General features: G+C 44.6%; 2 protein-coding genes and 1 long non-coding RNA gene across 13 annotated transcripts in view; 1 reads left to right on the top strand and 2 right to left on the bottom strand.

Moving 5' to 3' along the window:
* Positions 1-26,481, bottom strand: part of Ten-m (teneurin transmembrane protein Ten-m) — a 499,088-nt gene that overhangs the window by 13,307 nt on the left and 459,300 nt on the right. For 8 of the 11 annotated variants that reach the window (XM_089085477.1, XM_089085481.1, XM_089085475.1 and 5 more), the window contains 8 exons: positions 13,788-13,970; positions 8,639-8,723; positions 6,700-6,863; positions 6,212-6,379; positions 2,714-3,003; positions 2,293-2,539; positions 1,103-1,477; positions 193-528 (listed from right to left, as the gene is read on the bottom strand). In XM_089085477.1, coding sequence (XP_088941603.1) covers positions 193-528; positions 1,103-1,477; positions 2,293-2,539; positions 2,714-3,003; positions 6,212-6,379; positions 6,700-6,863; positions 8,639-8,723; positions 13,788-13,970 — 1,848 coding nt within the window. The remainder of the gene's footprint in view (positions 1-192; positions 529-1,102; positions 1,478-2,292; positions 2,540-2,713; positions 3,004-6,211; positions 6,380-6,699; positions 6,864-8,638; positions 8,724-13,787; positions 13,971-26,481) is intronic. The other 3 variants (XM_089085479.1, XM_089085482.1, XM_089085480.1) reach the window with 2 other exon arrangements.
* On the bottom strand, positions 3,020-6,206 carry LOC148937862 (uncharacterized; the record flags this gene model as incomplete). Its single annotated transcript, XM_089070539.1, has 1 exon — positions 3,020-6,206. A coding segment is annotated over one exon (2,484 nt), but the record flags the coding sequence as incomplete, so codon positions are not given.
* Positions 13,967-19,433, top strand: LOC148937861 (uncharacterized). Its single transcript, XR_016141442.1, has 2 exons — positions 13,967-14,571; positions 15,106-19,433. It is a non-coding gene; the product is annotated as an uncharacterized LOC148937861 (long non-coding RNA).

Raw genomic sequence — 26,481 nt, 5'->3', positions numbered from 1 at the left:
GCCGAAAAAACCGGCTATGTTATTTGCTATTGTTTATTAATGTGTACTCGGCTGAGTCAATGTATCAATGTATTATTTAATAGTTTATATTTAAGAAATATTACATAATAATATGTAATATGAAAATCTTATTTTTATATACTTATTTTTATATAAAATTAATATAATGAAATTTACATTTAAATATTATACCTTTATCGTTGTCTCGTCCATCATTGCAATTTTGTTCTAAGAGCACACTGCAATCCTTGCCGTCCCAACCGTCATAGCACTGGCACTCCCACTGCGCGTCATTCGACACCCTACACTGTCCATGACCGGAACAGGAATTCGGACAGCCCTCCATCGTGCAGTGTTTTCCGTTCCATCCGGTGACGCATAGACACGTGCCGTTCTTGCATTGTCCGTGCTCGTTGCAGCGGGGATCGCATTGCTTCAGATTACACAATTCGCCGGACCAGCCTGGCAAGCAGTCGCATGCATTGTCGACGCAGTGCCCGTGAGGACCGCAATCAAGATCGCACAGTTCTGAAACATGACGAAGCGAGAGACTGAGAACGGTTCTTCGAAATTCCGCGGAATAGTATGTTAGTCTCGAAGCGGACACTCAGAAGCAAAGCAATGATCGTCCGATAAGTAAACGAAGCTATGAGAAAAGGGGATCTAGAAAAGTGGACAGTTAATCAAAAAAGTCTCGTAAGAATTACTTTATAAGTTCTGCCGCCACCCAGAAACCTGGAAACATAAGAATCGTCAATTCACCGAAATTACAAACGTAATCGATCGATATTCTCAATCCAACTTTATATCACACTTTCTGTCATTTCATTCTGTCATTTTAAAGTAATGTTATTATAGACAGATATGGATATCTTTGTCAATATCTTTAACTTCAACATATCTGTTACAGTTTTGAGAAGAATCTATAAATACGCGGTAAATGTCAAGGGATAAAATTATTCGTTTAAAGAAAGTTAGCAATTTTTGTATTTTTAATTCTTTTCTATTTTTAATCCTTTCCCGAGTTAAAAACGACGATACTCACGGGTAAGTTATCGTACAATTTTTTGAAATATTACGTTTATGGGATTTATTCACTCACCTTTCGAGCAATCGTCACCGGACCACATGGGCTCGCAAACACAAGTCTGAGTATCTAGATCAAAGTTCCCGTGACCGCTGCAGTCCGGCAAACACTGCAATGCCTCCTTATCCATTTGACTGCAGTCGGCTCCTTTCCAGCCCTTTTTACAGATGCACGTGCCTTCGGCGCAGAAACCGTGACCCGAGCAAGTTGGATGCGGACAGTCGACCTCCTCGCAGTATTTTCCCTTGTAGCCGCGCACACAGTTGCATTTGCCATTGGTACAATGACCGTGGCCGTTGCAATCGGGCACTTCGCATTCGTCGTGTCGCAGAGAGCATTCCTTGCCCTTCCAGCCGGGATTACATTGGCACTCGCCGTTTATGTACTCACCTAAATCGGCATGAGATTATTTGTTGACGAGATGTGCGAATGAGAATTATTTATTTGGTGCGCAAAGATTCTCAAAATTGATTTCGGATGGAAACTTTCAAAGCACGATGTACTTGTCAATTTTATTGGATCGAAAACATTTGTTGTATTTCAATTTATTAGATCGTCAAGTCACAAAAGTATATTGTATTATTATTGTACTTCGCTTGAGAATTAAATTACACACTACATTTTATTTACAGCAAATAAATACGTCTATATATCGTTTCGCGAGAGCACCGAGGGAGAAATTGATGCACCAAGCACCAGGAAATTAACATGTATCGCGAGTATTTGCAAAAGTGCAATACTGAAACGAGTGAAACGTAATCGGCTTTGATTTCTATTTAAAAGAAATCAATAAACGAAGCCGCGCGGACTTGGTTTTTTTTAATCGTTTAAAAAACCTACCAATCGTTATTTCTTTCTATTTCAATAGGATTTTAATCAAACCCGTAACCAATAACCGATTTTTGAAGTTTATTAAAATTCCAATACGGATTTCAATTTAATGTTATTTTAACCAAACGGTTGAATTCTATTAGCGCAGATTTCTCAATATTTCTACAGTAATAATTTTACATAATACGTATGCGCGCGCGTGTTGTGTGTGTGTGTGTGTGTGTGTGTGTGTGTGTGTGTGTGTGTGTGTGTGTGTGTGTGTGTGTGTGTGTGTGTGCGTGCAAATAAAATTTTTTTTAAATGACACAACTGAAGTAAAAGCTATTATCAATTAAGACTATCGACAGAGATATTTTTCGCCAGTACAAACTCACCTCTTTGACTGCAAAGAACGGGGCAGACACTCTCGCTGCAATCTTCACCGCCAAAACCAGGATTACACTGACAGTGACCTAACAGACACTCGCCTTTGCCGCTACATCCGTTTGGACAATTGTGCGTCATATCCTCGGCGATGACAGCAATGAACGACACTTCATGAGGATCTCCATCGTCGTTATAAAGCGAAAGAAACCAATGTCCCGGTTCCATATATTGCGTTACCTCTTTCTTGATCGAAGGCTGCAAAAGTGGTCGGAAAAAAAAAAAGTTAAATCATCATGCCTGACCCGGTCACGTATACATTCGACGTCGAATAGGGGAAGAATAAAAAAAAAGAAAAAAAAAATATCTACTCTCTATTCGCGAGATCTGTCGGCAAGAAAGATAAATAAAAAATGGGACAGCGGCACATACAATAACACTAACATGGGACGCCCTGGTGGTCCGAGCCTTGAAACCGCTGAGAACTTCCAGTAGGTCGTACTGCGTGTGCGTGGGAAGCGCGTTCCTTCTCGCATACACGCCGATGCTCGCACCGCGCGGGATGCTGTAGTCGAAACGGACGTAGGCGGCTTCCGATTGGTAAAACTGCATGTTCCAGTAGCCATACGGCGGTATCTCCTTGCTCAGCTTTTGCCCCAAGCCGACCTGTGCGAAGGTCGTCCCATCGGGCGGGAAAGACCTCGCCGGGAAGGTTCGCGCACCTGCAGACATGGGTCATGGTCAAAAGTGGAACGCGAATTTCTGTTGGATAATGTAAATCTGAATCGTCATTAGTAATTTTAGTATAATTAATTTAGTATAATTATCGGTCAGAAAATGACCTAAACTGCCTAAATTGCAGCTCAGCTTGTATCGAACAATTGGTTTTAAAAGAAATAATCAAAATTAGTATTCGATTACGTGAAATTGATTACATTATCCGACAGGCGTGAGAATTCATTCTTAAAAGTAAAATAGTTATATAAATAAATTCTGGAGTCTAGGTATAGATGCTCATGCATATCGGCGTTTTCGTGGACGTCTTTTTTTCTTCATGTTCAAACGAACCGCCGATTCGTTTTAGTATCATTATTTTACGGAACTGCGACAATTATTTATTTATTTTTTTTTTGAAAATGATTGTTGCCGATTATAATCGTCAACAGTTACTTAATCGCAACAAAAATTCCTTACAAAAATTGATTAATTTTTAACGATGGCTTACAACTACGTCATCATTATAATCTACGTAAATTACACTACCCACTACCATAAAACACATTACAATGACTACAATAGTACAGGCAAATCAACATAAACTCGTGTTTGACCAATCCACGAGTGAAACGACAAGCAAAGAAGTGAGCATCAGCAAAGACGGGAAGATAGAAAGAAATCTATCGGAAGAGAATAAGTGATTTGGAAAGGAAAAGTTAAAGAATTAGAAAAAGAGAGAAAACGGGGCCTCACCTTCGAGAATCAGTATAGTGGGCTCTGGAGGTAGCGAAGTGCTCCCAGAACATACGTCGGTGCTTACTTCCGGTTCATAAATCGAAGTGGAGGTCTCGTTGGTTGATTCGTTACTCTTCGCAGTGTCGTCTATCGACGAGGAATGATAGTTTTCGGTGGTGGAACTCGCGTCGGGCCTTACCGAATCGTTCGCGGATGGCTCGTCCCCTGTTTTCTTATCCCTCGGTCTTTCCCCTAACTCCTCGGGGGAATTCTCGACTAACAGAGTAGAATTAACGCTCTCGAACTCCTCCTCCAGATCGTCGATCGCTGAAAAGTTGTCCCACTCATCAGAGGACGAACCCATGCAGGGGCAGGAGCACTCGCACTCGCCCCCGGCCCAGATCGGCGCCGGTGGCGAGGCAGGTGGCTGCGGCGGTGGCGGTAATCGCGTATCAACCGCGTCAATCGACTCGCCGTCGTTAGCAGGGATTTTTTTCATGCTCGCTGCGGATGGCTCCGATAGCCGCTCGGCCGTGTGCACCTGCGCCTGATCGACGTTAATCCCGGATGAGCGGCTAATCGCGTCGCCCTCCGTCGGCACCGACACCGACAGGACGTACAACGGCCTCGAGGAAACAGCGGACGAGTCCTCGGCGGAGATCGTTACGTTTATGATCACTCGGTGCGGTGACGATGACGATGAGGATGAAGAGGACGAGGAAGATTGGCCTGAAGCACCGTCACGGTACACGGGTACCTCTACGATATGCACACGTTGGGTCATCGGTGAGTCGAACCGAGAGGGAAACCTGGGTGATGCGTTGCCCGATGAATCATGCGGGGTGCCCATTTTATGCGGGATGTCCATTGGGGGTAAGTTATAATTAGTCTTAATCGAAGGGGAGTCCTCTACAGATTCGTCAGCATCGGCCGAAGACTCGTGGAATTGCTCTTTGAATTTTCGAAGAAATTCTTCGTCGCTCTTTTCCCTCGCGATGATCCGTAAGTCATCTTTATCTCGTTCCGTCCGGAAAGCGGTATTCATCTTTTTATCGCTAAGAATCATGGAATCGGATACAATCGGATGATCCGCTTTCGCGCTGTCGATAGGTCGCTTCTTGTGTTGGAGGTTGACAATCTCTACCTCGTCCTGCCCGTAGCTATAAATCGGCACAGGATAGTCACGTTGAGGTTCGTCGGACTGTTCGGAACTTTTAACAATACCGGATGGAACTTCGGATTCGGAAGACGAATATTCTCGGGACAGCTCCTGCGTTTCTTTCACAATACCGGATGTCTCGGACTTCACTTCTAATTCCGCGGCCGTATCTGCCATCTTCGAGATATCATCTTTTTCCGCAGAGATAGTCGGACTATCATTTTCATCCGAATCGATTTTCTCCTCGAACCCATCGTCAACAATCGTATCTTCTACAGGATTTTCGATGTTCTCGTCTTTCTTCGGCGGAGTGTCAAACGCCGTTTCGTTATCTACTACGTTTAAACTAGGCGAAATTGCGCTAGCGTCTACTTCTTCCCGATCTATTTCTACGGGAGCTAACTTTTCGCTTGAATCAGAATTACTTACGTTCGATTGCTGACCCTCCGTTGGCTCGTTCGAGCGTACAGTCTCGGTTACAGTCGCCGGTTCTACGGTGCTACTGTCTACATAATCGACGGAGAAAACGTTACTGCCATTTTCTGCAGTTCCGTCGACTACTATTTGGCCGTAATCGCCGGTATCTGTGCCAAGTTTCACGGACTCCGCGCCGGATGCGGACGTCGTAGCCCCGATATCGTCGCTGCTTTCGGCAACGTCCGAACTTTCGGACGTGCCGGCGTTATCGACATCGCGGTCGAAATTCGCGGAGTCATCGCGGCCGAGTTTCGGGAGGGTGTGCCGCGAGGAAGTGTCGTATGGCGACTCGGCGAGAAGCCGCGGCGTCGTGTCGAACATCGTCTCGTTACGGGGCAATTGGCGAACGGAAGCTGACGCGAGAGAATTGCCAGAGCCAACAGAGACAGAGGACGAAGAGGCAAGATTGCCGACAGCGACAGTGGTATGAGTCGAACGATCGTGCGTGTAGTAGTTAGTAGCGGTAGAAGAGACATTCACGACAAGCTGTACCGCCCGCGAGGGAGCCGTCGATCCCGGTGATTCCGGTGATGCGTCCTTGACATCCTCGGCAGCTGCGATCGTGCGGTCGATGGCTCCTCTCATTGGACTTTGATCGTCCGCATGCTCCGGATCATGCAAAACCTTACCGAGAGAGTCCTCCACATGCAACGGGACTGGCCGCTGCCCGGACCCCGAGGTCTCGGTCTCGGCGATAGTGGTCGGGGTCAAGGGCAGCTCCTCGGGGTCGCGAGAGGGTGATGGTATGACAGTTTGGTGCAACGCATGCTCATTAAACGTGTCCCTACGTTTGCGGTTGTACACACCATCTAGCAATACGCCATTCAACGTGCTCATACTACCTCCTGATGATTGCTGCCGCGTCCTGCCGCTCGACTGCGACGACGTCGACGTGGACGACGTGGACGTCTTGTTCGCCTCGCCCGCCGACGGTTTGGTATCGGTGTTCTCGCCCACCAGGACCGTGCACGCTTTCGTGCCTTGGTACGACCAGTTCACTAAATTGGACGCTTAATAAGGGATCAATTAGGATTGGACCGGTGGTGTTAGTTTATTAGAGATTACGCTATGTTAGTTTTTACATTACTCCGTAAGTTTCGACAGTTATTTTACAGACAACATAAAAATCTAAAAAACATACGTGAAAGATGAAACGCGTTCGAAAAAAAAGTTCTTTCAAAAACAACACTCTCGAATATTCATCCGGCGCTTAACGAGCTTTGCTAACGAGATTGAACGCTAAGATTACGCGCTCAATGTATATAAACGATAGATACTTTGTAGGGCAAAGAAAGATCAATCGATCGGAATGCAATATGCGAATAATTACCTGCGACGTAGGTTAATGCCGCGGTCAAGCAGAGCGAGAGCATAATTACTACTATGGCAATTAGTTTCCAGCTGCACCAATCGATTCCCTTGCGGAAATGACAGCGGATGCTTTGTCTCCTCATCGGGATCATCGACGGGGCGTGCCCGTAAGGTAAAGGTACTCTGAAAATCGATGAAGGTCGATTTGTAGCAGCCGCATGTAAATTTCCGCCACGATGTAACGGTAACGGATTCGCGTAACACGCGCGTTATCCCTCCGCTCATTAGCGATCAGAGATTAATCTTTATCCCGTCGTTTTATCCGAAAAGTTAGATAGCCGTTCCGTTACCGAATCCCCGTTACACGGCGTTGCATAATTTCTCGATGCGCCGCCGTTGTAATTAGAGAAACATCGCCGAGGAATTCGGCACCTCGGTACAATTTTCAAGCACGTTCGGCCGAACTCTCGGAGTTTCGAGGTATAGTGTAGAGTTTCAGCTCGCTCTTCTCTCCCCCTTTCCGCCCTCCCTCTCTCACTCTCCCTCGTGACGTTCGAGAAACTCGTAATGTATTCTCGCTCGTTACATACCCCCGTGGAAAAGCAGCAGCCCTCGAGTGTGTTTGTACTGAACGTTGCCGCCGCCGCCGCCGCCGTTGCCGTTGCCGTTGCCGTTGCCGTTTCCAAGTAACTCACAAATGTCTAACCAAAATATTTAAACGCAACCGTCGGATTCTGAAGCGCGAGCGGGAAAGCACGTTTGCTTTCGTTGCACCGCGTGATAATGAAAAAAAGGAGAACCACACAAGCGGCGCGTCTACCAGGTCCTCCTCTCCCGCTGTTGATTCTACGCGGATTGGACGCGCATTTTTTTTCTATCGCGCAAACCAAATAAAAACGGACGATTTTGAATTCCCCGAGTGAAACTTCCGGTCTCTGAATTCTCCATTTTACAGGCCGATGTCGAAATGTTTAACCGAATGTTTGACTTATTCGTTACAAAGGTCCAATATTGAAATATCCTACGTTTTTGGACGTTAAGCCCTTCGGTTTTGCGGCATTTACATTTTTAACATTATTCCGTTTTGTTTTGATTTTTGATAGAGGTAAGTGAAACGTTAATTTTATGCGAATAAAAAAGAATATAGGAGATCGTCGTTTCTCGTAATTTTTTATGTTCCTTTAAATATCAAGAAATTTCCAAATGTCCGAAAATAGACCGAAGTAAAAAAGAAATCATCCCGCACTCTCGGATTCCCCAGCTGGGAATTAGCGTCGACTATTATCAAATTAGTTTTCTCATTTCGTATTACTTCAATATCGTTCCATTCAATCTCTTAAAAATGATTCGCTCTCAACTTTCGAGTCGAGCGTTAATGCCATTTAACAAATTTGCATACCGTAAAAGCGGAGAAACTCGAATCTCTGTTCGCTCCCCGGGTAGCGCACGTTATCATAAATTCCGTTGTGCCTCCCTCTTCTACCCGCGGCCGAAAGAAGTTCGTTTACCGATTTCGTAAATACGACGACGCGAATCTCGTCGCTCAGTCGCTTTTGCAAGTTTCGACTGAGCGGCGCGGCGCGCGCTTCCTCGAGGATCTGTGGCGAATGCGCCTCGTAAGGACCCAAAGGACCGGCGATTTTCCACGGCGAGCGTCACGCGACGTCACGCGAGGGGAGCTTGCTTTCTTGACAATCCACGCTCAAACATTGACTCATTGTGAACGCGAGTGAACTGAATGGATGATTCATGAGGATCTCTCGAGTGGCACGAAGAAAGAAGCGGAGGAGCAGAAGTCGACGGCGCGGCGCGGCACTGTTTGCGCTCGCCTCGATCACGCGTTTGGTTTTCGGAACACGAGTTTTCTTCTCGCTCGCATCTCGGCGATTCGATTCATTCGCTCACAGGGACACTTCGCCGCACAAACGGAACAAGTATTGTGCGGTAAACGGTCTTACCTGTCCATGTTGTTCTGCAGTTCCACCTTTATTGGACTGTTCCCCGTGGACTGATTCTTGTTGTTGTATTCATTCTTCGGTATCTCTGCAAAAGAGAAGAGAAACGGCGAATGAAGACAGTTTGTTATATATTCGCGTCTGACAGATCGGCGAAATTTCTCGTGGGAAACAACGTAGGCGCCCCGTCAAGTTTTTCCGCCGTCCAAAATGTAAATGCAATTCAGCGCGGTGTAGTTTACATTTTACGTAATGCATACGAAATCGTATTATACAGGAAGCGTCATAATATACGCGGAAATTGACGGTAAGATAGCTTTTTCGACGTGCTCCGAGCGTTTTGCGCGGCGACGTTATTTCTCAATTTTTAAAGTTGCACGTTCGGGGGATTAGCCGCTCTCTATATCAAGATAACTGATTTACCGGGGGTAAATGATATCGTTAGAGACAGTTAATAGACAGTACGTACTACGTCTTGACGTGGAATCTCCATCGGTTTGACGGAGCCTGAAAGTATCCGACCGTCGATCCGTCGGGATAATCACACCCCTCCTTTACGTTTACCCTCACGCGGCATTTCCGATTACGCGCGGAACGTATAATTAGGAGCGCTCGAGCGTGCGGAGGCTGGCGAACGCGAGGCGTGGCTCGGCCGTTAAATAAATTACGACGAAGTGTCGATTCTTCATTTTCAACGCGAGGCGCTTTCCTCCCCTTCCCGGTGAACGACCAGACGCGATTCTTTGTGAATGCCAGACGCGAAACGTCTTTCCATCCGCGCGGTTTCCACAGGCGCGAAGCAGACGGAAGGAAGGGACGGCACGGCGCGCGGCGGTCGCGGGGTCCCTGTTGAATCGATAAGTATATGATTCATCGTGGTTTCGGCTTGAATTTCAAACAGGCGCAAAGAGAAACCTGCGTGCGTTTCTCGGTTTTTCGGAAACCGCCGCGACCACAGGGGATCTTTCGCAAAGGCGAGGAGAAATCATAGGACAAAAAAGCGTCCGCCCGACAGGAAACTAATTTGTTAGCATAATACTGTGGAAATCAGGGCAGTTTTCCTTTTGTCATTTTTTTCCTTGATGTTTTCCGAAGGTATCGATCTCGGGGCGGTACATCCGGTATACGCAATTCCGCATATTCGATGGAAAACGGCCGTGAACGTTATCGCGATGACGATTGGTGGATGATGCTGGTCTCACACAATCGTAACAATATGCACGAGTGGTATTAACGCGTTAATCCTCAATCGAGGGAATCTCGAATGCAAGTTTCGGACGAATGAAATGGCGGAGCAACGTGAATTCTATTACGCCTCGCGCGATACACTACTGAAACATTTGGGCCAGTGTCGGGTCACGATATAATTCGCAAAATAATTCGCTCCGGTGAAACGCGCCTCTCTACGTTTATTTTCAAACCGCAAGGAAGACATGTAACATTCATGATCAGCGGGAAATATCGCGGGAAATATCGCGGAAAAAATCAGAATTAAATATTCAAATCCGAGTATAATAAACTGATAAAATAGAAATAAGCAAGCTGAAATGTATTTACATTTGAAACAAGCTGTGAATTAATTTTGGAAATTAACTCAGGTACTTCTCTCTCTCTCTCTCTCTCTCTCTCTCTCTCTCTCTCTCTCTCTCTCTTTCTGCCTCTCCGCACATCGAGATACGGTCGCGCGGTAGCGTGATGCGCATTTAAAACGCAGTGCTCCGGCGTTTTGAATATTAATGAGCCACTTTACACGTTTACGTGCAAGCGGCATTCGAGTTCGAGCTTTGTTGTTCTTGACACTTAACCGGTCTCGAGACCGCTTCACGAAACCCTTTTTCGGAACACGCTCGATACGATACGAAGCGGGCGAGGCCGGAGCTGGTTGCCTCAGCGCCCTTTGTCTTCCTCTTACGGAGAGCTCGTCCAACTCTAACGTTCCCCGCACCTTTAGGCATATCACGGTGAACGGTAAAACGCGGGCGTGGGAAGAGAAGAGGGCCCGGCCGAGGAAACTGCTGACCCCACCATCGCTAATTGCAGGTGTTGCCGCTCCGGCCCCGAAATCCCCGGTGATTATGCCATTTAAGCAGATATCGGTGATTACGGTGATTTCGGGGGATGCCCCGCTCTGCCCGGAGGGTGTCTGTCTCGTTTTTATTTTTCCCCGGGATGTTTAAGCGCACGAGACGACGACCCCTGTCGTCCGGAATCGAATTAAAGGGGAATATCTGCTAATCGGCGGTTTGCCGGTGAGAATTTATTCTAATTGGCGACCTGCCTGATGATTTATCGCCGAGGATGCGCTCGCGAGAGGCATCCTCACGCGAAGAATGCTTTCGACGAAGGGTTGAAACGTGAGCGCGCATCGGATTAGAATTCAGTTGAGTCACTCGTGGGGTCAAAATTCTTCCGATTGCACAATAGTTTATTAAGCTATATATTTCGGTTAAGAAAGGACGAGTTTTCTCAAGTGACATAAAAAATATGCAAAAGAAGCAAGGCAAGCAAAACTATTAAATATTTGAAAGAGAAAATATTTCGCAGAAAAGATTTGATAAAGTATTTCAAGAATTAAAATGTTTCTTTGTTTTTTTTTTTTATTACATACCAATGCAGTCGTGAAATGTTCTGCGATAACTCGTAAACTTTCAAAAAAAGAAAAAAGAAAAAAAAGAAAACCATAAAAGGGACGGATTTATTGGGTGCAAATATGGATATAGTCCACAGACAGCTCGTAACCTTTTCAGCACATAAAAGTTTTTCAATTTGCACTTGAACCACGCGACTCGTAATTATAACACAGACACGAATAGCTTGAGTTGACAAATTCGAGCAAAAAACGAGAGCAAATTCATCCGCTACGTGGACAAGCCAAGACTGGTAGGAAGGAAGATCTCGACTGTGCATAAAGTCGAGCATTATGCAGACGGCCATAAGCGTCACGGCAGTGTCATAACCGGACAGTCAATAAGACGAAGGTTCGTAAGGATCGTAAATCACCGTTCGAGCTATCCCACGGATTTTAAGAGAGAACCTTCGGAGCGTTCCACGTTTGCTTTAGAAAAACATCAGGGTGCACAGAGAGACGCATCGTAGGAAAAGTCAACCCCGGCGCCCAACCGTGGAATTTGAAAAATCTTTATGACGAACAAGAGAAAAGGAGCGTGTCACCGGGTGCCCGGGGTATTTGTGCTGGACACTTCCCGAGTCGCCGAGTGGACTGGGGGGGGGACTTTATACGTAGAAAAGCTTAGGTTTCGCCGTTATTTTCTCTGTAGTCGATACCACGCGTTGGTGGAGTACCTCGGCAAAAATGTCGCCGCAAGGCGCCCTTTTCTTTCCACGAGTGTGCTCGATGGTATGGCGGAGAACAAGTGAAACCGTCGGAGGATTCGTTCCTTCGCCGACACACCGCGGGTATTGCGTTCATATTTCGCCATTGTCTCCCATATGGAAATCATTATTCATTTATCATTATTATGCATTTTTTTAAAGAAATCAAGTTAAATTTAAATTATACAACTGCGACCGAGACAATTACATTCAAACAATTTGCGATCCAACAATTCCAATTTTGCGATCCACATTTGCAATTTCTATTGCATTTTTTTATTATTTTCTCACGATTCTTGCGATTATTTTCTGGAATAGTTCAAATATCCCTTTTTATTCATCCCTTTTATTTTATTATCCTGCTAAAAAGTTACCACTGGTATGCGGTATTACTTCATGTTACGATCCTTTAAATTAAATTTGTAATTAATTTGCCTATGTAGATGTAAGTTTGAAGAACTCGCAGAAGACCAAGTTGGCACAAGCAGACTCATACCAATTTGTTCTCCGATCCGCAAACCAATCTGCGACTAAATTTTGAGAATCGTTCGGCCTGTTAGATTCAAGTTAATTTCGAAGCTACTCCAACAAGTCTCGACTTTTATTTCGAACTTTTATTTCACGAGAACCCGCGTTTTCTCACGCGCAACACGCGAGCATTGCCGGTATTATCAGGTACCTTGCTTTTCCAAGATAAAACGAAAGGATCCTTCGGAATCCTTTGGCAAACAGACAAAAGCGTACGAAAAGTTTGTAGGAAAAAAGAAACATATCAGGTAACGTGGCGTGGTTTCCGTTTTTTAAAGGGGCTAAGGATGATAAGATACGCTGAGATCGAAAGGGAAAGTCTGGAAATTATCGACACCCCTTCTTTTCTGACTGACCTCCTCATTGGTTACCCCACTGATTACGATCTATACCCTCGTCAAAGATGTCATCCGCCGTCGTCCTTTGCTAAGCCTTCTTTCGGCGAGTTAGCGTAAACATCGCCGACATTATCGGGGAGATACATCCCCATCGAGTCGCTGCAATAGGATACTTGCGCTTGTGAGGGCGTTTGCCTTCCCGGCAAATATTTACCTATATTTACCTATATTTACGTTCTTTATATATTTCTATTTGTTATCACGTGGTGCTATTAAACGCGCCGAAGTTTTACATTTGTGTATGTACGAGATAACAAATTGATGCTTCGGGAAACGAGAGAGAAAGAGAGAAAGAGAGACAGAGAGAAAGAGAGATACGAGGACAGTTATGGAAATAGTCTCTTTCATTTCAATGACCTGACTACCTGACCAGATGAAAGAGAGAAAGAGAAAGGGAAAGAAAGAGAGAGAGAGAGAGATGAAAAAAAAATTTTCTCGGGTCAATATTCCTTAATTAAGGTAATGGCGATCGCAAAGCTTTTGACAAAGATGAAAGAGAAAATATACCGAGTAGTACCAGAATTATCGTCTACGGATTCCTTTACTAATCTGCAGTTTTTTTTTTAACAATTTTTTTTAACAAAAATACAGAGTCCTTGATAATTTTCGAATTATAAGTAATTAAAAATAAAAAAAAGATTGACCAGTTAAGCTTTTAATAAATAATATATAATTTGACTTTTTTAAATGTTTGTATTTAAAATTTTGGAAAACATGAAAACGACGATGTCGTGAAAATTTTCGTTACGTGAAGAATGAATTGGTTTCAGATCAGCCAAGGCGTTCGTAGACGGAGGAAAAGGGGAAAATCATTTCCCACGTATTTATGCGACTGCTCGCTCATTTTTCCTTTCTACTAAATCAGACTTAACGATCCCTGCTTGTGAACTCACTTGGTATATTGTAGAAGTTACCGGATGGGGTGCGTACGAGACAGGATGGCTCGAGATCAGGATCGCGTTCGTGATCGCTCGCTGCGTGACTTCCTGGCAATCTTCCGTTAAGCCGGCTCATTGCGGGGTTACGGGGTGGCACATCAGGCGGGCCCCGTGGTGCCGAACTGTCCAACAAACACCCTGCAATAACAAAGAAAAAAAATGCTCAATTTCGAAAGATTTGACTTTCTGACATCTTTCTTAATTGCACTATATCGACAATAGAGTTATATATCTCCGTAGCCTAAAAATAAAAATGTTAAAAAGGGTTCTCATAAAAAACCCTTTTCGACCGTAAAAAATTTCTTTTTCGAAAAGGCAGATTCTCGCCTGTATTGTGTTTCGTCCTTGGCCACTGATGTATAATAAATATAAAATCAACCCTTGTAAATTGTTACAAGAAAATATTGCAGAGGTTGAGAAACCGGTTCCAGTAAATTGCTAGTGAAAAGACGAGACCCTTTTAAAAATTGGCCATCTTAAAATGAAGTTGGTTCTAAGGGTTAGTGAGAAAAGCACGGGTACGTTGGCGCGAGAATTCGCCTAGGATCTAGAACGGCTGACTGTCTCGAAGCTTATAATGGTCGTACCGAGTAATCCAGGGCAGGTGGCCTCTGCCCCGGTTTTCATCTGGCGAAGGGTTGAGCCGATCTCACGATTAAGCACAGTTCACACGCGACGCGCCATCATCGCGTCCGTCGGGGGTGGATGGATACAGAATGGAACACCGCTAACCCTATCTGTGAGTGATCTAGAATTTTTTTTTAACCAAGATTTTTTTGAAATCAAATCCGACAAAAGTTCGCTTTCGAGCGTTGACGCAAATACGAGGCAGCGACGCGGATTTTGCAGGCGTGTCGCAGATTAAAAAGATCGTCGAAAGATATTAAAAATGGAGAGTTATCTGATGCGACTCGCGATGTGAAAGGCGGTTACGCTATTTATTTCGGTATTTTGTTAGTATTTTGCGAAAGCAAATTATTGTATAGACGCGTCATGTAATATTCAGCGGACTTTACATTCACCGGAGTGAGCGCAAGCAGTTGCGAAGTTAAATTTCGACCAGATAGTTTAAGCAGCGCCATATATACTGGCGTTTGCTTTTGAGAAATTTACTTGCGGTTGCTATATATATATATCCAATATTTCTCTAAAATATCACTTTATTTTATCGCTGCCCTGAATATATATAATATATACGCCTCGAATAAATTTAAATGATAATTTAAATTTCCTCTTAATTTAATAATTTATATAAATGACACATGTGTAATAGATGTCGATTGTTTAGCATCATTCGAATACATCGGGCATTACATCGACGAAAAAGCCCAAAGGGATCCGGTATGGGAATATCGGCAAGAAATTCGAGCCGCTTCTTCTGCATCGAGTGCCAGCCAATGAGGCGGATTTGTTCCTACTCTTTTTCTGGTGGTCGTAACGAACGTCGCCTGATATCCTATTGGACGGATAAAGGGCGCAACAGGAGGCGGCGTGAGCGGAAGAAGACAGGGAGAGGCTGCGAAGGGAGTCGGGCGAGTGAAAGATGAAGGAAGAGGGTGCGAGAGCAGAGCGACGGAAAAAAAAAGAAGGAAAAAGTTTTATCCCGTGCGACGACAAAGGACTTTCTCAATCTCGTCTAATCGCGTGCTCGTCCCCTTTCCCCTTCGTCCTTCCTTCCACCCGTTCGCCGTAGCTACAAACTTCGATTCGTGCTTCGCTTACGCGATCCTTCTTCCTCCTCCCTTCCGTTTCACGACTTGGTTCAACCAAGAGCACTCGACCCTTTTACGATCGAACTTTCCCAGTTTCGACATTTCGCTCTTGGTCTTCCTCTCCCTCCCTTCTCCCCTCCCCCTTCTCTCCCGGTAAAGAGAGCACCATTTGGCATTACTACCAATGTGCATCGGTCCATCGACGAAGGTAGAGACGCGTAAACTAACGTAACATCTCAAGGGCACGGTATCCCTTTTTCAAAAGTCAGAAGTTACTCGGAAAAAATATCTCTTTCGTGTTTGTCCCAGACTGCAGACGAGTGATATTACCGGTATAGCTGTGATTATTACATCGTATAATTGGCGAACAAATTAATATATATCGGCCTAATTAGTAATAATTATATTCGTAATTCCGCAACGTGAAATTCTTTTATTATAGCCCGCTCCGCTTCTCATATTCGTATCCGGCGCGATCAAATACGAATCCTTATATTAATATTTCCCAACGGAGAGAGGTTATTACATTTTAATTAACGCAACAGTACCGCCCAAACCGTAGAATGATATTGAATGTACGCATGCATAAATCCACACACACACACACACACACACACACACACACACACACACGCACGCGCGCGCGCGCACACACATACACACGCACGCACACGCACACATACACACGCACGCACACACACACACACACACAAAAAAAAAGAAATGATTCAGTATCTCAGTCAAAATGATTATCTTGGCTCCGTTGCGGAATGCAGTATCAAAGATTCGCGATAATTTTTGCTAATAGAAATTTCACCAGAGCGGCCGCTGTAGCCGACAGTGCGCCTTGTCAACCGTTTCCATTATATCTCAAACTTGTTAATCCCAGAATCCGTTCGTTACGTACGAAATGTTCGCGCAACTCGAGAGCTCGAGCGCTCGACAAGAGTCGCGCCGGTCTATTCATCCTTGCCAGAGTCATCGAGGCAGAAGAGTCTGTGGCACGTCGTTATTCTTGCTAATAGATCGGCGGGAGTGGGTATTGTCCTGACACAGTTATTTGGAAGAAGGATCTCACCCTGTCGTCGTCGTCGTCGTCGCCGTCGTCGTTGTCGACGTCGCTCCTTTTCCCGCCATTCTAACAGCACGAGCGTACGAGAAGGAACGAGAATCTCGTTGTCGTCATCATCGTCGTCGTCGTTGTCGTCGTCACTCGAGGAGAATAAATAAAAACAGACCGAGAAGGGGGAAGCAGGAGAGAAAGTTTGAGCATCGACAAAAGGGCACGGGATCTCTTGCGTGCCGCTATCCGGTATCCAGGATGAGCATCGCGCGACAAAGGATGCGCACGCGGATAGGAAGAAGCGAAGCGGCATCCGAATGAATCGAATTATGCTCGCCTGGTTTGCGCGCGGCCGGCTCCACATTCGTGAAGGAAACCTATGGGCGGAGGGGCTCGAAAGGAACACGTCGTAGCACAGAGGACCCCGGATTGAATGAGTTCTGACCTCGAGGACCCATTGCCGCACACCCGGCCGTCGTAATGGATGCGCCCCCATTGAGAGTGCACGTCAAAATGCGTAACATAATATCGGGGCCCTTACGCGCAAGAGCCCATGCCTAATGGAATTTATTAGAGAAGGTACCTCCTTTTTTCGCGGGATCCTCAGGTACGCCGAATATATTCCCGAATGGATCGAGCGTTCGCCGGGTGGAATCAAGAGGTTCTCCAAATCGTCAGATCGTCTTCGGATCACTGGAGGTGTTCTCTCGACATGGAAAAGCTAACACGGGGGGACGATCGTATAAGGAAAGAAAGTTAGATCTCGAGAGCAATTGATTGCCGTGTGATGTGCAATCTGATTCCGTCAAATATCTCTTTGTAGGTAGGTTCAATCGAAAATCAAGATAAATCCTTAGGTAATAAATCTGTCTAATTTTATTATTAAAAATATTATATCTTTAGCCTTTGTAATTAAATAAATATATTATTAATTTGGTAATAGAGATTGTATAGGAATATTGTATAATTTTGTACCAAAATATCGTTTAATTAAACATTACTATATAAAATTAATAACAATTCAATAATCATACATAAATGTGTGTGTGTGTGTGTGTGTGTGATCACAGAAAAAATATAGTAAATTAAATAATTCGCGGTGTATTATGGATTAAAATTTTGAACTTTTGTTTTTGATAAAAAATACATTGTGGCCACGATATTTTTAGTCAGAAAAGTATGACTCGTGTGAAACCGCTCTGAGATAAAATGCTGTATAAAGCAACATCGTAGCAATATTCCCAGAGATTTAGGAGGGGAGAGGTGAACAAACGATTCGGGAGGCTGGTCACGTATCAAAGAGTGAACGAATTTTGGGGTGCAGAGCGAAGAAAATGAACAAGGGTTAGTCTCGTGTCTGGATTAGCTTTCGGAGCGGAACGAATTAATACTATATCGCGCGCTGGATAAAGCTGCGCATATTTCCACGTGCCAGCGGCAGTCGCGTGAGAAGCTTCGCGTGTGGTCGTAGTTTTATAAATCTACCGCAAGAAACTAAAAAAAGATTGCCTTACTTTTCCATGGTTTATATCTATTTATATAGTAACGACTTTTTTTTTAATTATTATATTACAAATATGTGTGTGTGTGTATATATACGTGCGTGCGTGCGTGATTAAAATTTTCGAAAGATACATCTGCAAGTTATGAGGAAAGCAAATTTGACTTCAAAATGAAAGCTTACAAAACGACACTTTTACTTTCTTATCGAAAATAAATTTATAGCTTTTAGCTACATCGTTTTTTTTAAGATTGCAGGAAGCTGTAATAATTGAAGACAGTTATTCTCGTCGCAGATATCGATGACCAATCGAACCTTTCGGCCGAAGACACGAATAGCGTAAACTCGAAACGAGCTTCTGTCCTGTTCACCAATTTAACAAATTAAAGTGAAATTGTTTAAACTTATAACGAGGTAACGGAATCTCTGCGCGGCTAAAAATAATCGATATGTTCTGTACTCATTCTCGAGCGGAAGGATTTTTGACAGATCGCTTGAATTATATCGGATCATAGGGCGTGCACAGAAAAAGAGAAAAGATGGAAAGGAAAAGAACGAGAGAGAGAGAGAGAGAGAGAGAGAGAGAGAGAGAGAGAGAGAGAAGAAGAGGGAGAGAGAACCTTATAAAAATATTATCGAACGGATATACGCTATTTTGGTTCTTCCATCAGCCACATCACACACAACGTCGGATATATCGGGAGATCCTCCAGGCTTCTCGGTTCCCGACGAATCCTAAAGCGGTTGAGTTATCTTGAGTTTACGTATATACTCCCCCCCCCCCGCCACCGCGCTGCCTCCTCGTGCTATCCCAGAACTTATGGAAGCCATGCCAGAATTTGTGGAACAACCACTTTATTTCGAGAATCACTACGTCGCTGTAGTATCGGGTAGCGTTCGCAATTTATCGCAATGTCCGGAAGTTTTCGCGGAAATTTTCCGCCACCCGTTGCATCATCTTCCGCTCGCGCACGCGCACCCCCGTATCAATTTACCATAATTTAATTATGATAAAACGCTTAACTACGCGCGCAATTAGTCTCATTAAGGATGTTGCGCAAAATGAAATATCACGTTTCCAGGTAACCGAAGATCTTCCCTGGATCCGCCCATTGCGCCTCGAGATCGCGATCTATCTCGATTGCCCGGTTCATGTGTAATTGATTATATCATATTATATCATTATACCACGTCGTTATTCGATCGTATATTATAAGAAATTATTATTTAAACGTATATTTTATTTCTGTGATTTTGTATTTCTCATATCACATTTATGAGAAGAAAATTTTTAACTTTCATCAGAATAAATATGTCTATCTGTATATATTCCAATTAAACAAAAATATCCAATCTTTATTACTTCGCAATGATAATCGCGACGAATCTGCTCCGACAGCACGCCAATAATCATTATTAATCCCTGAATTTTCGTTTCTCAAGAATGAATCGAGTCGATCTTCTCATTTTATCAGTGGGTCGGACGCGCGCGCGACGACGTCGTATTACGTCTCGTTAGGAGATTTTCGCCGTCGAGTGACCCGAGAGCGAAGGGAAAGCCTCCTCGAGACCCTCTCTCTCTCTCTCTCGCACTTCCTTCTGGCATCAGAGTAAAATCTTGAAAAATGAAGGGGCGGACCGGCTTGCTCTCCCCGAGAGGGGAAAAGAGCACGGGTAGGGCGAAACAGTTTTAATTGGAAGTCGGAGGAGACGTGGTGCAGAGGGAGAGACACGAAGAGAACGGGAGGGTTGGAAAGACCCGAGAAGGAGGGAAGGAGGGAGGAGGGGTGGATGGAGGGCGGCCGATAGCGACGGTTCTTTACCCTCGCGCTCGTTCTACGCCCTATGTGAAACCCGTCCCTTACCCTCGTGTTACATACATTTTCGCGCGTACGTGGGTACATACACGTCCGGACAGGGCCGGCTGGAAATTCTATGGAACTTAGGGGAGAATATCAAATATATCACTTTTTAATATTTCTTTCTAATCAAGCTACTACACTTTGACAAACGTGGAGAGATACAAGTGCTTTCGATGCTCTCATTTATTTCATCGTGCTCTTCTATAATCTTCTTATTACTCATTATAATCGTATTTTTTCAATCATCTTCCATTATTTTCTTATTATAGGACATATATTACCCTTCTTTTTCTAATATGATTCATATAAGACAGAAAAACTTTAGGAAGGTTTATTATTCCGGTGGGATCACCTTTCACGCCGGCCCTGCTCTCGGACGAGCTTGAACGTCCGTGTAAGTTCAAATGTACTAACATCTGCACTACGAAGTCGAGCATCGCATCTCTCAAGCGGCCTTAAACCGCGCGGAATGGCGTGGCGGCAGCGGCCGACGCCGCCGTTCGTTTTTCCTACGGACAAAGTGGAAACTCCACGCGGAGGAGGAGCGAGTCCATCGGGGAGAGAGGAAACGAGGAAGAGGAGGAAAAAAAAGACTTAATTCGTTTCCCATTAGAATTTACGTGGCTCGAAAATAAAAAGGGAGCGGGATAGACCGAGCGAAGTCGGAGAGCAGCGAGAATTCGTGGAACGCTCTCCCGCTCGCCCAGCTCGACCATTGGATTTTTCACGGCACGCCAGTGTCCTGGAAAATCGAAATTAGCTTTTCCACGGCGGCCAAGTCCGCGAGAGTTAACAGGGACGAAAGTCGAAATAAACGGTAGCTGATAAAAAAGAGAGAGAGAGAGAGAGAGAGAGAGAGAGAGAGAAAGAGAGAGAGAGAACGCGCGCGCACTTGTCCCGCGTTCTCCCTTTGAAGAGTGTCGACGTGTTTTCGAAGATATTCGCGACGAAAACTCGTCTATGAACTGAGATGCGGACTCTACAAAGAGCGTACGTGAACTAACAACGTTTTCTGCGCTCGCGTCACCCGTATTTGCGGCACTAAATTAGGAAAACTGAAATCAGGAAAGCTCGTTGGTAGCGCTGCACGGCAAAGGTCTGAAACGTATATAATTCACCCTAAATATACCGTCGTATTTAAGCTGAAGCTTTAGATGATACATGGTCCGGAAAATTCCTGTGTGTCGGCCTAGAGAACTATTACGCACGTACGTACGTGTAACGTGCAAGAGCGGTTGCATTAAGTACGATATATCTGAGAGGATCTCCTTCCGCGAAAGTACGATGAAAACTTTTCACGTTCGGCGAAAATAAGGGGCTCCGGGCTCCGGGTGAGAAAATGGGGCGGCTTAATTCGTTTCCCATTAGAATTTATGTGGCGTGCACACACCGCCGGTAGTGGAAAAGCCGCGAGTGAACTAGCCTCTCCTTCTTCCTGTCTTTTCTCTCCCACTCTCTTTACGACCGGGAAGTCCGGCATGTCTAGTGTATTCGAGTGGACCTCCATGAAGCACCTCGATACGACACCCTTGGCGATCCTTTCCTTCGAAAAGAGAGAGACTAAGCCGAGCGTGGAAAGACGAGGCATTTTCCAGACGGGAAACGGCGGTTCGAAAATCAAAGCGTCTGATCGTGTGAATTCGAGCGAATGCCCTTAACTCTCTATCTTTCGCTTTCATGTGAAAGCTCGCAGGATATCCCTGACATCACGCATAAAAATTGTTATTAATCAAATAGTACAAATCTTATATCTGGCTTTCGAATCAAATTGCGTAAAACGTACAAATGATGAACTTTTCTGGCATTAAAAATAAGTTTTACAATATAAATTTCGGATAACGGAATACAATTTATACAATGGTCTACACTCGAATAAAGATTTCTCATCAAATCGTTTTTTTAAATTTTTATAATCATTTATATTGACTGTAAAATGTAATCCTAATAAGATAAATAAATTGTATTCCATTTTTTTTCAAAATTCATTAATTAATAACATTATAATAATTTTGTAGCTATTATAAGTTAATATAAGTATGCATATAATATAATGCATATTATATAAATTTTTGATAATAATATAATGTCTGTTTTTTCGAATTATTGTGTCGGCATACACAAAAGTTTTATTTCATGGGAAAATATCGATTTAGAATATTGATCAGGGTTGAAGCGTTCGCGAGCAAAATGCAGGACGTCAAGAATTGCGGCCGAAATAATTGGTACCCTGTTTTCGACAGACAGCATTGGCGAACCGCAACATGTGGAAAACGCTGTGTGTGTTCACGCGAACTATCGCCGAGCAGATCGTACGACCGGTTTTACGTGCCTCTAACGCGCCAATTAAGGCGACGCACGTGAGTTGGGACTCGGAATTTTTCGCGTACCTGTTTCGAACGACAGAATTCAACATTATTTCGATCAAAATTATGAGCGCGTTTAACAAACAACTGAAACAATTTCAAATATATGATTCTTATATTCTCAGCGCTAAAAAATCGGATGTTAATTATTTAAAGTCAATTCTCGTTTATTCACACGTCCACGTTTGTTGCGGCAGTTAATCACACCTGAGAATGATAAACATCTCCGACCGAGTCGCAACGGTCCGCAATTCCGAAGTTTCCGAACGTCGGACGGCAACGGACGGGGTCGCTTGTAAAATTGCCGCAATTTGGCACCGAAGAAACGCATTGGACCGAAACACCGCTAACACCCCGGGTAACCCTGTAAGCCGTTCTCATCGGCAAACTTTTGCGGTCGAGAGTCGGCGAACCTGTGTAACTCGCCCACGTGTTCGCGTCACCGGCCATTATCGCCGATCGACGATCGTACTCGGTACGAACGATTTCTCGTGGGCGATTCTCTCCAACGTGGATGTCATAATATCCGCGCGAAACTCGCCGCGAATTCGTGCTGCGATTCGCGATAGCGGGTCTCGTACGACCGCGCTTTACGCGCGCCAGTTACACACGCGTTACACGGACATATCCCGAATAAATTGCCCCGCGATGCCCAAAGGAGATCCCCGTCGATCTAGGACGCGTGGGTGGCTGCGGGCCTGCAATCGTCGGGCGGGTCGTCGTTGCTCTTCGATCGCCCGAGCGAGACGCATTATTGTTTCACCAAGTGAGCGGTCGACTCACGACGACGGTTAAGTATCATCGATACCGGCTCGACCCCCGGCCCCAAGAGAATTGCCGCATCAACCGGTAATGCGAGGACTATATCACGGGTATATCGATACTCCAGAATTCCCCTGTGCTTTTATTTGCACAGATAAGTGTAATAAGAGTAAGTAATATGGGTTTATATCCTCGTGTCGAATCTATCTCGGGGTAATCTATGCCGATTTGCATTAATAAGGCAAAAAAAAAAGGAAAAAAAAAAAAGAAATCGTCAAGTTATTACTTGTGCGAGTTGCGAACAAAGTGCGGAGTGAAAGCTGGGATGTAATGAGATGGAGAATGGCCGGGCGAATATAATCATTTCTCATAGCTGTCAACAATCGTTCGTAAAGCCCGAATCGATTTGTCAAGGATAAATTGTACCGACATTATTTATATACTTCGTTATATTTGAGATGTCGTAAAGGTTCACCGCGGAAGCAATAATCTTTTCTCTCGCTCGTTAAGCGTTAATATCATCGAACATCGGTTAACTGATCGAACGTGCGACCATACGACGTCTCGCGAAATTAATTAGTACGAACAGCCGCGACTGAAAATGTACCTCGGCAACACCTCCAGCCATTCCCAGCCATCACACTATCGGCTCTGATCGGCTGAATAGCAGACACGACTCTTGACAGTTACACCGGGTTTTGCGTAATCGAGCGACACGCGACGGATCGACTCTCGGAGGAAAGTCGTTTGCGGTCGACGACGAATGCAGTGCACGCCGGCACATACGTCGCGACGGTTATTTATTAACCGGTCATTTAATGGAGCTCCGCCATATAATGTTTTACGTTTACCGTAGTAATGCCGGTCGTAAAGTGCTGCTAACGATTACCCATGTATCTCACGCAGATCGACGAGCCCGCGATACGTGCGACACGGCCAGTTGGAGATCTACCATCTGTACACTGGTTAGCAGGACTTATCTCAGAGAGAAATATATATGTATGTAAATATATATGTATGTAGAAATATATATGTGTATGTGTGTGTGTGTGTGTGTAAAGAAAGAGAAAGAATAAGAATTAATTGGTAACAAAACGTTACACGCCATCCGTCGCCCTTCTTTGCGGCTCCTCGACGCTAGTACTCGTTAATCGGCGCAATTAACAGTCGATGGAAATCTTACGATAATCGTTCTCGTTCGATCGCTCCTGATCGGCGTGCACCCTATCGGGCCTCTACAATCTACGATCCTACGATTCTATACTCGATCTCCGGCTATATCTCGCGCGGTTTCTCTCTCCGCGGTGATATAGGATCCCGGAGAACGCGGCCCGACTATTAATTACAGGCTGTGGAGGAGGCGAAGTCGTTAGTACACCTACGTAAAGAAAGGAGTGATTTAGGACGCACCGATTCCTCCCTCCTCCGCGTACTTTACCTTCCGCACCTTACCGCTCTTCCCTCTATGGAAACTTTCGAATCTGGATTTCTCGCGGCGAACGTACCTAATGAATAGGGAGGGCCATGCTTATAGAAGGCGCCGATAGGTCGATAGATTTCGCCGGAATATAGATCGGGATATCTGCCAACGACGTTCGCAACGATATCCGTTATGTCCACAGTGCACTGGATTTCTGCTTCTAAGCCAAATTGCGTTACGAAATTGTACGAGGCCTCCGTTGAGTTGAAAAAGGTTCTATCTGGCATTCTTTAAACCCGGTTGTATCAACGTTATTTTGGTTCTAAGCGAGACTTAAACATATATTTACCTTCTAGTATCTCATCTTTATCTTTTATCCTTTTTAGTATCTTATCTTTATCGCTTATCTTTTTAGTATCTTATCTCTTTTTAAGTAAATAAAGACAGACGCATATTTAAGTCTCACTTAAAGTCAAAATAATGTTGGTGCAATCAGCAGAATCTTCAGAGAGACGTAAGAGAATAGAAATATAAAAAGTGCGAGTGTTATCAGTGTCGGATTTAAATCAAATGTTAAATAGAAGAAATTAATTCATGCGTAATTATATCATTCAATCCTTGATATATAAATCCGTCTAGCAAGATGGATTTTTCTCATCTTAGGAGAGTTAACCCGTTTCCTCGAAGAAGCAGAGGGTATCGTAAAATGTTTATCGGTTCCCGTCTCGGAATTTCATGCAGGAGAGGCTCGAGATCGACGCGATAACCGTGCGCATCGTGCATCGTGCGGTGAAATTTATTGCCGGCGTACGCACGACGTTTGTACTACCCCCTTATGATTTTCCCGATCCCACGTCGCCATTCCTCTACCGTAATCGCGCGAAAGGAAATGATTTCTTTAGAGAAATACGCCGGCACACGGCTCTCTCGGGTCGGTTAAGGCATGGGGCCGAAATAAATCCGCAAAGCCGAGGTTAAAATCGATGCCGTGCGGCCGTTTGGCGAGGATAGAGCCAGGAAAGGTAGAGAGAGAGAGAGAGAGAGAGAGAGAGAGAGAGAGAGAGAGAGAGAGAGAGAGAGAGAGAGAGAGAGAGAGGGGGGGGGCGGCCGCCGAAGGAAGAGGAAGGAGGGAGGAAGGAAGGAAGCGTGAGGGAGATAAGGGGCAGGACGGGGGAGGGAAATAGGAAGGGTAGGAGATTCGGGACGGGTGGCGGGCGACGTGGGCGAGGAGGAGATCCTGCGTTTGGCAGCTCGTGGATATTGGAAGGAGGCTCGCCGCGACGAGAGGAGGTCGTAGAAGACGATCCTAGGGGTCGTTCGTCTCCTCCTCTCTCCCCCCCAAAAGCAGCCCTCCATCCTTATGCCACTGAGATTCCGCCGTTTCCGAACTTTTGCTCGGGCAATCACATTTTCCGAACCAGCTCGCAGACGAACGGATAACCGATACTTGTGGTAACCGTGCGCTATTAATAAGAGTCGCGATTTTGTTAAAACGGTAAGAATGTTCTTTGACGTTATGCTATATTCGCGCGAGCTGTCTGAGAAAGTTTCAGCATGCTACATTTTGCATCTCGGTCTTCCAAATAATTGATTTAAATGTTTGAATTAATATTTGGATGTTAATTTTTGTATGTTTTGTGTATATATGGATTAATCTCCAATTGGAGTACAAAGTTCAATGTAAAAATGACCAATTGGTGTTCAAGTACTTAGGTAGTTGTACTTCCATTTTAATCGTGCATATAAAATTATTTATTTATTCGTTTAAACGTATTATATACGTAATTCGTTATATATGTGAAAGATAATTATGATAAGAAGAACTTTTTAATGAGGATTTCTAAAGATTCCTCATCTTCGAGAAATGGCACCTATGGATCAATGGAATACCAATTTCGCGACCAAAAGTGTCGAGTTCGTCTCGTACCAAGGAAACCACTAAATTAGTTGCCCAGTGGCCGAGGCA

This window comes from Pogonomyrmex barbatus, unplaced genomic scaffold, assembly GCF_055798465.1.
Source record: "Pogonomyrmex barbatus isolate J1 unplaced genomic scaffold, ASM5579846v1 scaffold10, whole genome shotgun sequence".
NCBI lineage: Eukaryota > Metazoa > Arthropoda > Insecta > Hymenoptera > Formicidae > Pogonomyrmex > Pogonomyrmex barbatus.
This window is presented reverse-complemented; position numbering and strand designations above follow the sequence as displayed.